Source organism: Lycorma delicatula, chromosome 1 (assembly GCF_047948215.1).
Source record: "Lycorma delicatula isolate Av1 chromosome 1, ASM4794821v1, whole genome shotgun sequence".
In the NCBI taxonomy this organism is placed as follows: domain Eukaryota; kingdom Metazoa; phylum Arthropoda; class Insecta; order Hemiptera; family Fulgoridae; genus Lycorma; species Lycorma delicatula.
The window spans coordinates 176,003,207-176,015,291 of NC_134455.1; the positions used below are offsets into that span (position 1 = coordinate 176,003,207).

Genomic DNA, 12,085 nt, shown 5'->3' on the forward strand with positions numbered 1-12,085 from the left:
ACTTTTTTTTAGAAGCTGCAACACAGCATGTTTTATGGTGATAACATATTTGCCATTGGTTTCAAGATTTTACCACAGATATTAGCTTTCCCTAAGTATTAATTAATAAACTTTTTTTTTATTATTGCATTATATTTATATTATAAAAAGACTTACCATTAGAAGCTGTGTGGAGATTACCAATTAGGAATCAGTTGCACAGAACTGCTTTAGTTTATCTGTAGGGTTAAGTGCGGCACATTCAGTGTCGCCAAATGATAAAGCTTCTGATTAAAAAATCAAACATTCTTTCCTTTATTTTTTGATTTAGTCATAATTTTAACAAGTCTTTTAATGTTTGTTAAAGTAAAATAGCAACAATTTCTTTCAATTTTAGGGCTGAATTTTCAGTGACACATGCATAGCACAATTTTCTCATTAATGAAGATTACTATAAAGCCAGTGGGCACATGTGACGGGGTCCTTGAGCCTTCATTTCTAAGCTAAAAATATGTTGGTTCTTTATTCTTTCCTAAAATTCAAATAAATAAAACCTATTTCAATAAAATAGTTATTTTCTTTTCTTTAATTTTTAGCATAATTATTATTATTTTTTTTTTGCCTTAAAAACATTAAAATATTATCATTGGCTAATAAATGGATAATTTTAAAATGGATCTGTTTTTATTTTAATTGGATCATTGTTTGTTTTCTCCCTGAAAAACTAGGGTTTTTGAACATTATATTTTTCTGAGTTGGTTGTGTGGGTAATCTTCTGAATCTCAATTTACATTGCTACTTTATTCTCTAAAATGTGTGATTCATTTAACATAGTTTTTCAAATTTAATCATTGTTTTTGGTTGCCAAGAAGATCCTACAGCTAAATATTAATCTAAGCATAAAACTGCAGTTGTACACCTATCTACTGTTTCTTTATATCATAACTTAACATGTCAATGACAAATACGAGGTGTGACTATTAAATGAGACTAATGCTGTAAAATATTTTATTTTAAATTTATACATATTTGCTCAGAAGTGATTATTCACTAGAATTAAAAAAAAAAAAAATAATTACTGGGAGCTATAAGTCTGTAGGGTTAGGTCCCAAGTCTTAGATTAAATTAACACAATGAAATTATAAAAAAAAAAAAAAAAAAGGCTGATTTTATTCTTTATAAACCACATGAATGAACTGATTATAAAACTACTGAATATAGACTGTCTTCTAACTGAATAAATGTGTAAACAAATTCATATTACTATTACTGCTTCTGTTACTATAGATAGTTACAATTCTTAAGTAAATTTAACCAGCTGACTGCCTCAAATAGTATGCCTTTCTCACTGCAGAGCAAGGTAGACACATGTATGTAGGCTGGAAATACAAAATGTGTTAGGAATGGAACAAAGTGTTAATAGCTTTACTGAATGCAAAAAAGTGCAAACAAATTACTTTGTATTTAAGAACTTATGTATAGAAAAAAGTACCGAAAGGACTTCAGAGGACGGACTGAAGTGGAATATTGCTGGAAGTACAAAGCACATAACACTTAGTCACTTCGTATCAGCTGCAGTCAGTTGTTTCTCATTGGTCTAAGGGACCAGAACGCAAACACCAAATCCATCCATAAATAAAATAAAACAAATAAAATCTATACCGCCACTAAACAGATGATAACCTGCCAGATAAAATAGAAAGATACAGCAGCAAGGGAGATTTGTCCAGGTTTTGTAATTAGTAGGGAGGAAACAAAATCCTGTTATCCTTACGTTCCGTTTTGTTTAGGAAAAGGTAATGGAAATTAAAAAAAAAAATAGTTTATATGCAAATAAAATAATTACTTTTTAAAAGGTTTTACTATAAATTCATTAGACCGAATAAAAAAGTTGAACATTGTTTTATAAGGATAAACTTGAATTTAATAAACAGTTGTAAGTATTGCAGATGAAAATTGATCCTTTTTTTCAATGTAGAAAAAAATGTGTGAAATTATAATGTTAACTTGACTGTATTTAACGTTGGTTACTTCCATTGCAACATTCTTGCACTTAAATGTTAGTGTCATTAATTGCTCTGGTTGTCAGAAATTGTCATCACTTTCTTTTCCAATCCTGTCCATAAATTTCAAGCTTAAAACTTCCCTTTAAAAAGATGGCACACGTTTTAAACATTATTATGAACAATTTTTTTTCTTTACATTTCAAAATATTCTGTAAAAACATCATGTAAATAATCCATTTGTAGATTGTTGGAAGTTGACTAAATTGAAATTATTTAACTTCAAACTTATGAATTCATTCTTTCTAGAATCTTTAAATGACATTTTTATATAATATTTTCAATATATGGTGTCTGTTTATAACAAACCTATAAGTATTTTGAGGTTTTAATGCAATTTTAAAATGTTACTTTGAAATCAGTTCATTTGGTGAAGATGGAGAGCGTCCTCTGTTTTTTAAGTTATTAAAAATGAGAAGTTAACAAATATTTTACATTCCTTTTTTTTATAATATAAAACACAACTTTTAAATATGACAAAATCATATAATTTTGGGGCATTTTTATCAAAATATAATTTTGTTGCTGGTTAGAGACTAACTAGCTACAGTGATGTCAGGAGTGGATTTAAAAAAAAAAAAAAATTATTTTATTGTTATGAAAGAATGATTTTATGGTGTTGCATAGTAGATGAAAATATATCAGTAAAAAATGAGTGACAGAATTGCTTTTAAATAAGCCCTCTTTACATACATGTAATTTTTCTTCAAAACCTTGGACTCCTAAATCCTCTGATCTCAACTTTATGGTGTATTGATTTATTGCGTACTTAGAAGATTACAGTTTATCTGTTTGTGGTGTTTACTTGTGCGATCAGTACAAAAGCCTTAGAGTAGTAGATCTAAAGTTAATTTTGCTCTTTATAAGTAACAGTAATTCCATAAAAGAGGTAAATAATAATGCACCAAACTTGTGATAACTTCTAGTGTCTGGTTATAGCTACATTTCCCTTCACTGGATTTTCATAGTACTCAGCTCATTGAACGTTTTTTGAGTGTTGTGGTGTATTAATTTTGAGTTTGCAAAAAAAATCGTATTTATGTAAGAAACAAAAAAATCATATTTGTGTAAGAAACAAAAAAAATCATAAGTAATGGAATTTTCTATTGCTGCATATTATACTCTTTTCCTTCTTAATTTAAAATATTAAAACTGCCATTGGGAAATATATTCTTTTTTATGGAATGCAATAAATTATAGTATGAAGAAATATAAAATCTATGTGAGGCTTTGTTTTGTTTAAAGATGTTCTGTCCCTCCTCTTTTTTTTGTATTGGGTCGTATGTTTATTCCATTTTGTATTTTTAAAATAGAGACAAATGAAGCACATGAATTAATAACAGAAATAATAATCTCAAGATGTAAACATTTTAGTTGTTAGAATTGTTAAAACAATGAATTAGATACTAAAACAAAAATTTTGCTGTTATCAATTTTATCATACATTTTGAACAAAATATATATATCTTAGTTTATCTTAAAGAGTGTGTAAATCATTTACAAATCACTATTTTAATGTCAACTAAGTAAATTTAAAATAAGTCAGCCTGTATAAATCAATTTAAAATATTTAGAAGATTATTGCTTAATATAAAACTATTGTAAATGGCCTATTTATTTACGATTAGTTATGCGAGATCATTATGGAAAATGGTAAATTGTCTTTTTTATTATTTTTTTGAATAAGCTATTATGGATTTTCTTTTAATGTGTTAATGTTGTTCATTTTAATTATGAAATGCATTTACTTTCTGCTGAAGTATAATTCACTAATTGTCTTTTTCTACTAGGCACAAAGTTAAGGAACTAATAGAATTTATCCAGGATGATGAAAAATTAAGAGAAGAAAGGAAAAAAGCAAAGAAAAATAAAGATAAATATGTTGGAATGTCAAGTGATGCTATTGGTGTTAGAGGATTTGGTATGTTATGTAATTGATTTTTTTCATCACTCTTAGTGTTTGTTTGCTTACACCTAACTTTGAACCCTTGTTTTGTTAGTTTTTTAATTTTTGTAATTTTCGAAGCACTTCAGAGGTAATTAAACTAGATAAATATTTCAGATTGTGTCAAGATAAAATATTGTAGCAAATAAATTTAAGCCCTTCAGTTACTAAACCCTTTGTGTGAGAACATTAATACTTTGGTAACTTATGATAATGAAATCAGAAACATTTCCCAGGTTTTTGATCCAAAAATGTTGAATTTTAAGTTTTATCTATTAGTTAATTAGTAGGTGTAAATATAATTCTTGTTTGTGATTGACAGTTTTTACATTAAAGGAAAGCATATGTTTTCTTAGAATTTACTGTATAGCGTAGAAACTTTTTTTAATTTTAGTCTTTTTTACATTCTACATAAAACCAAAGTTATTACCAATAAAGTAATAAACTAATAACTCTTCTATGAAACTTAATAATTTTTTATTTTTTGCAATTTTCATTTTAACAAAATAAATCTGGATTAAAAAGCAAGGGTTAGAAACAATTTTAGCCTTGCAATTAATTTTTTGTTTAGTATTAAAAAAAGGGATTAAAAAATAGAAAAAAGAAATTATTTTACAGTTTTTAAGTTGGGTAACTATAATAAGATTAAAAAATGTGGAAAAAGAAGCTGTTATATAGAAAGTAGTATGTTAAAAAGACAGGTATTGACTAATCATTGCATTTTATTTTTTGCATGAAAGAAGCAGTAAAAGAATGTTGTTTTTAAATCCTGATTTCATTTAAATAATTATTTATGAATGTGATTTGGGTTCGCTCCAATTTTGTACAGTGTTCCATTTACCAAAAATAAAACCCTTACAATGTTTATGGAATTTGATTCTATAATCACAATAGTGCACAACATTGTGATAGAAATGGATAGAACAGTAACAATAGATTTTTGCTATAACATCTAGAAAAAAAAGTGAAAATTGACCAGTTGGTTAGAAAGGGAAAGAATAAAGGCGCTGGTAAGAAAGTTTGTAAAGATCAATTTATGATTGTGATTGAACCCTTGCTTTAATAATATACCCATTTTAGTGTATGTTACTTACTTTTTACAATCTTTACTTTTTACTTTTTTGATCCAAATTATTATATACTGAAAACGACTTTTCATCATTCTTTCTCTGTGTAACCCTTTGAAAAAGGTTTTATCACTTAGGTGCTGAAGTGACATAAAATGTTATTTTATATTAAGTATAATAAAATTAAATGTTATACTTAATTTAACTTTGAAGTTAAGTGTAAATTACAATATATTTTAAATGGATATCTGGAAAGAATGTTATTATATATAAAAAAAGCTTACTGTAATTAATAAATAAGTACAAATTTAGTAATTTGTTAAAATTATCTAATCAGAGTGATTTAGGTCTTGTAAAGATAAAGCTTTGATTTATTTGAAAAGGTTAAAAGGTAGATGGTTCTGTAATATGTATTGTATCAAACTGAAAAATTGTGAATTTAATTGTTAATTAGATCACTTAGATTGTTGATTACTTTACTGCAATTCTAATTATTAAATTTATATACATGACTTTGTTAAGTGGTTTAAATAAAAATATTTTTATAGAATCTTAATAAATAATTCAGTATCAATTTAACTTGGAGAAATGATTCACAGTCCTAGCGTATTGTGATATTACATTTCAGTAATAAATTTTGTTAGTGAATTATTGTTGGTTTATCACTGTCTGACCAAGTCTTTCGTACAGCTGTGACACATGCAAAGCATTTAAGGTACTACATATATCAGTCAGTGTTACTTTCTTTAAGCGTTATGATGTTACTATTCAGCCAATTTGTGGTGAACCTTAATGAAAGTGTAACTTGTTAGGTAGAGTATCACTTATATTCTGGGCTTGGCATGCTGATATGTAACAGTGTATCTAGCTTAGTGAACACAATAGAAAACTACTTCACTTCTTACTTTCTTTAGTAAGGCTGGGATGGAATGTTTTTTATAATTCTTAAGAATCACTATACTTTTGGAACTGAATTGTATCATTTAATGTCAGATAACCATTTATTGTGTAAAACAGTTTCTACTGTTGGATAACAAGAAGAAGCTTGGTTATTTGTTTAATTTGATTGGTCTATAACAAAGAGAATGATGTGAAAAAGGAGGACAAGTTTGGGAACATCCTGGAGAAAATATGTAATTCCATTTTTTTCAAAATTTCAGTAATAACTGATCAGATAAGTTATTTATCTAATCATCTGTCTGATAAATGTAAAAACTGATCATCTTCATTTTTCCATGACAAAGTCTTATGTTTTTTCAAGGAAATTTCAAAATAGTAATTGTAGTTAGTAGTAATGATTTCTCTAAATCACCATCTGGATCTCTTTGTCTGAATTTAGCCATGCACTTGTGTCAGAACTCAGAGATGTGTTGAGGCTCTGATGGAGTGGGATATAGATATCTTTTAGAACTCTTATTATATTCTCATTCTAAATGACAGTGTAGGTGTTGTTTGGAAACCTAGTGGTGGAAAAACTCATATTAATGCAAATGAATGTATTGAGATTTTGTTAGACATAGAAGTGTTTGACATACATTTTATTAAAAGATAGACATGTATTTGGTTTTATTAAAAGAATTCTCTGGATATAGCGTGCTGATAAGTGCAGTAAACTTACTGTATTAATTGTCACTCTTATCTTTTAGGTTTATGTTAAGGGAAAGATTTAATTTATGAAATAATACATGACTGTTAAATTACAGACAGTTTCATAGAAATTTCTTTACCTTCTACTATGGATGTGCAGAAAGAGAAACAGCCCAAAAATAATTATGATATTGGACTTTACATTAGAATAATTATTATAGTAATTGTATTATTTTTTTGTTAATTATGTTAAAAATTATTTTAAAAAAGCTGTCATTCCACTACTCTTTTCCACTCTTCAATTCTTCTTGGTGGTGGCCAGAAAAAATTGTTTTTCTTTTAGTTTGGCCGTAAAAGTTTGCAAAATTCCATCAGCATATCCAGAAAAACTGAGAAAAGTGGGTATGAAAGACAAAAATAAAAATTTTTTCATATTTCATCTAATTTTACTTAACTGAAAGCAGTCTTATTTGTTTATAGACTCAAAGTCCAATTATTTCTGACTATTTACTAGAACTGAAGTGTGAGCAGAAGTGTGTGTGTGTGCGTGTATTTTTTTTTTAATATTGTGGAAATTTGTTTAACAATTTCTTTATAGTCTTTGTAGAATTTTTTCTGGTCCCATTTCTGAGCCCCTCCTTGATTTTGCTGAAATTAATAATAATGTAATGTTTGTTTAGTTGCTTACATTCCTTTTTTAAATCTTAACTGAACATCTTTTCCTTTGTAGGTAGCAGTCGAGATCAGTGGGATTCCAGATGGAGAGGTAAAGATGAAAATGAATGGGACCAAGATTTTACTGGCAGAAGAGACCCATATACTGAATCGCCTAATAACAGGTTGTTATAGATTGATTTTTATAATCATACTAGAGATATCCAAAAATTTAATGAAGTTCTGTTAGTTGAAATTTTTTTGACACAGTAAGTAGTAACCAATTTAGTTTATTCAAATCAAATGGAAGTAATAAGTAAGTGGTCTGAAGCAATCTATAACATGGCCAATGTCCATACATTTTCTTCACTGGTGGTAAGATGTCAGTTGTTGAGATTCCTATCTTAAAAAACTGTTGTGGTTGCTACTGCCAGCTGTGAAATTCATGGCATGAGATTTTATCATTTTTTTAAGTCAGAAGAAGAAGAAGAAGAACACAGCATTATATGAGGTGAATTAAATATAAACGGTAACTTTTTTTTATAAATTTATTGATTAATATTTATTAATATACATAATTATTATTATTATTATTATATATATTTTCTCTATATATTTTCGTTTCTCTATATAGTCTCCTGTGTGATCTACACACTTTTACCAATGATTCTGCAATTTTTTCTTAGAAGCTTGAATATTCCTTATCCTTAAAAAGTTGGAGGACGAATCATCAACCAGTTGTGCATGTGCTCCTTGACATCTTCATTGTTTTCAAATCATTCCCCTCCAAGTAATTCTTTCAAGGGCGCAAACAAAAAATAGTTACAGGGGCACAAATCTGGATTGTAGGTAGGGCGGTCAAGCGTTTCTCAGTGTACTTTTTTTAATTTATCCCTTGTCAAAATCGCAGTGTGTGGTCTGGTGTTATCATGGAGAAGGATGACATCTTTGATGAGCATACTCCATCTTTTGTTTCGGAAGGCGGCTTTTGTTGAATGTAGCTGCTGGCAGTAGTAAGCCGCATTTACCGTTTGTTGATTATAGAGAAAGTTAATGAGTAAAACTCCGCTTCAGTCAAAAAAAATCGTTGCAAGAACTTTTCTGGCTGACAGACAGGTTTTGGTTTTCAATGGGCAGCCCTCATCCTTTCTATGCCAGTCCTTACTCTCCAATTTTTGATTCTAGAGTGTAATGATGGACCTACTTCTCATCACAGGCGATGATGCGCCTCAAAAAATTGTTCCCTGAACAATTTTTTTAAATTAATTCAGAAGTCTCTCACAGATCTCCAACTTGACCTGTTTTAGATTTTCGGTCAGCAACCTCAGAACCCATGGTGCACTAATTTTTCTAAAGCCTAGATAGCATTCCTATAGCTGCTACCCACTTCTGATGCAATTTCTTCAACAGTGAACTGGCAATCACCTTCGATAAGCTCTTGAATGGCACGAATGTTGTCAGCTCTGACTTGACTTTGGATATCAATCATGGCTTTTGTTTTCTACACTTTCTCACCCGCCCGTAAATTGTCTGGCCCTTGTATATACTTGGTCCTGAGACAGTATAGCATCTCCAAACTGTACCTTTAGATAAGTTAGAATTTTCGCTGCTTTAACTCCTTCATTAGTTAAATATTTTATGATTATACGTTGTTCAACAGTTGATTGAACCTCTTACTCACATTAGTCGTTAAAGTGGGAGAACTGGCTGACCAATTGTGTCTTCCACCAGGTAGCTAGAATTACAAACATTCATTTAAATGTTCACCTTCCAATATTTTAAATTAGATCCTGTGAAAAAATTACAGATGTTTTATAATTTCACGGTGTATTGTTTACAGATCTCAGCAACAGCTGATTCTGTGGTGAGAGTAGAAGCTTTAGAATTATGTTTTATTTACAATATTAGCCATTATATCTCTCTTAATATAGATTTCTTAGAGCAAAAAAATTAAAAAAATCTATAAAGGCCTTTATATAACACACGCGCGCATGCATGCATGCACGCAGATAGCAAGAGAGAGAGAGAGAGAGAAATACTGGATTGTCGTTTTCATAATATTTTGTTATCGATAGCTGTGAATGAAGATTTGAAAGTAATATTCAATGTTACTGCAGCAAAACTATTTATTTTTTGTTCTGTTCTTCATTTTTCATATCTTTTTACTTTTGAAAAAAAGAGGATTCAGTCCCTTTTTAAAATATCAGATATATAAACTGGAGTCAGAAATGTTTATGTACATTATTGAATTCTAATGAAACATTATAGTATATGAGCAAAAATAGGTAATGTTGGATGCAAAAACATCGACTTCAGAATAAAGATGTAGAACTTATAAATCATAATATTCAACATATATCATTGATTGTATCTGTAATTTATTTAAACTTTCTATTTCGAGAATGATAAATGTTGCACCTATCTGCTGCATTGTGAGTGGAACAGAATTTATTTTTACTGTTTTGACAGATTACTCAGGTGTGAAAAATTATGCTGGACAAAATATTTTATAATAAGTGAATAAATTTTAAAAGTATGATTGAAATTTTCATACCATTAACAGATTTTGCTGAATTTTAGAGTTCAGATAGTGTTGGTAGCATGCAATTTGTATGAGGAACGTTTAATAATTAATGAGACAAATTGATGTAGAGAAACAATGATTTATTAAATTAAAATAAAAGTTACACTACTTTTCAGCATACTTTCCAGCAATATTTAGACACTTGACCCACCATTCTGTGAGCTTTCTGATTCCCACAGGGTAGAAGTATTTACCTTGCTGTTTGAACCATGCAAGAGAATCACACCGTTTGAGAAAGCGCCCTTACGTTTTTGCCTTATCACCAATCTCATTTTCTGTTTGAGCACGTTAGAATAGTACTCACTGTTCATGATACATTTTTCTTCTAAGTAGTCACTAAAAATTGGTTCTTGTGAGTTCCAGAAGACCGTCAACACCACTTTATCGCCTGACACGTGAGTTTTGAATTTTTTTTTTCTGGGTAAATCCAGATGTTTTCACTCAAGGCTTGTTCATTTGGATTCAGGCTTGAAATGGTGCATCCACGTTTCATCACAGGTTATTATTATACACGTACAATCTAGAAAGTACCTTCTGCTTAAAACTGTTCTTTGAGTTCACAAAAAATGCGAATCTGGGTGTCTTTATGGGCTTGAGACTACTGTCTTAGAACCCATCTTGAACATGTCTTGTGATAATTCAGCATGTCATGAGTGATTGCACATTTCCAATACTAATATTACATAAACTAGCAATTTTGGAAATTTTGACTCGCCTGTCTTCGCAAGTAAGATTATTTATGCGATTTTGCAGCACGGTAGTCAAAACTTCAACTAGTTTTCCAGTGCGATGATTAGTCATACTTGTTCTTCTTGAATGAAATTGTTTCACCCACTTATACACGTTAATGCAGTTTAAACAGTTTTCACCATACTGTTTCAACATTCTTGAGTAAATGTCTGCCAGTTTAACGCCTGATAGCAAAAATCTTATCACTGAACATTGCTCTTCCAGTATACAAGTTTCAAGCAGAGCTCACATTCTGAAATCAACAAAAAAAGTTATGTCTAGTTTAATTATGATTGAACTACTGATTAAATGTGTTCCCAAGGTTGCCAACTTGACCCTCAAAAAGTTCCATTTTCATTGAATGAACCGTTTTTTCTCAGCATCACTTTGTCTCATTAATTATTGATTGTTGCTTGTAGTAGAAAAAAAATTAAGTAAAAGTTAAGTGCTGTAGTGTGATAATTAATTATATAAATATTTTATATCCTTAGTTTTGTAGACTATTGTATCTTTTATATTCTACTGCATCTTTTATATTTGTTTGGTTGTTTGACTGTTATATTGAAGATAAGGGTTCATTCAAAATTAATAACTAGGTTGTTGCACCATTCATACCCTATTCCAGTCACTTTGTTGCAGAAGCGATAAGTGATAGAAACCAAACTTTACCTATCTTCCTTATCAACTTTACTAACCTTGAAAGTTCACGGTTGTTTAGAAAATCTTTAACTACTTCATTTATTGAAGTTGTTTATTTCATTGCATTCTGGTGTCATGAGTTTTATTAAAAAAAAGTTCATGTGAAAAATGGGCAAGTTCAAAGGATACAACTAGAACAGGTTGTGTGGACAATCTGAGCTGTTTTTGTTGCAGTAACCAATTGAGATTGGCAGGTGGACCATTGTGGAATGTGTCCTTTATTCTTATTGGTCACATATGATTCATTGTTTTGCTGCCATTGCAGCCAGTCGCTGTTTAACCTGAAAGTAAAATGTGTGAGTAGTGCTTTTGGTTGCTGTTCAAAATGACTGAACACAGGTTGAACAGAGAATGTGCACTAAACTTTGTCAGAAATTTCGTAACATGCAAGTAGAGGCAATAAGGAAAATTCAAACAACTTTTGGTGATCAAACTATATGTGTTACAGAAATTAAAGGAGTTGTATCACTGTTTCCAAAATGATCGAATGTCTGTTGAAAGTGATGAATGTTGTAGCAGAGTTCTCACCATCAAAGGTCCCCAAAAAATCAAGCAAGTTTGACAGATGGTGATGAATGATTATCAGATAAAAATTAGAGAGTGTGAGGTAGTAGGATGTGGTAGATGGCTCAGTGTAATTGATTTTAATGAAAGATTTCAGGATGCAGCACATAGCAGCAAAATTTGTCCCAAAACCTCTCTCATGAACAAAAGGAAAACCAAATGTGCAAGTTGCATAAGACATAATGAAATATTAGCATATTTTGTATTAATTTAT

At 29.7% G+C, this 12,085-nt stretch overlaps 1 protein-coding gene across 1 annotated transcript in view; it reads left to right on the forward strand.

Moving 5' to 3' along the window:
• lqfR (clathrin interactor lqfR) overlaps positions 1–12,085 on the forward strand; it is a 90,780-nt gene that overhangs the window by 42,290 nt on the left and 36,405 nt on the right. The window contains exons 5-6 of the mRNA XM_075367703.1: positions 3,833–3,963; positions 7,372–7,480. Of these exons, the coding sequence (XP_075223818.1) occupies positions 3,833–3,963; positions 7,372–7,480 (240 nt within the window). The remainder of the gene's footprint in view (positions 1–3,832; positions 3,964–7,371; positions 7,481–12,085) is intronic.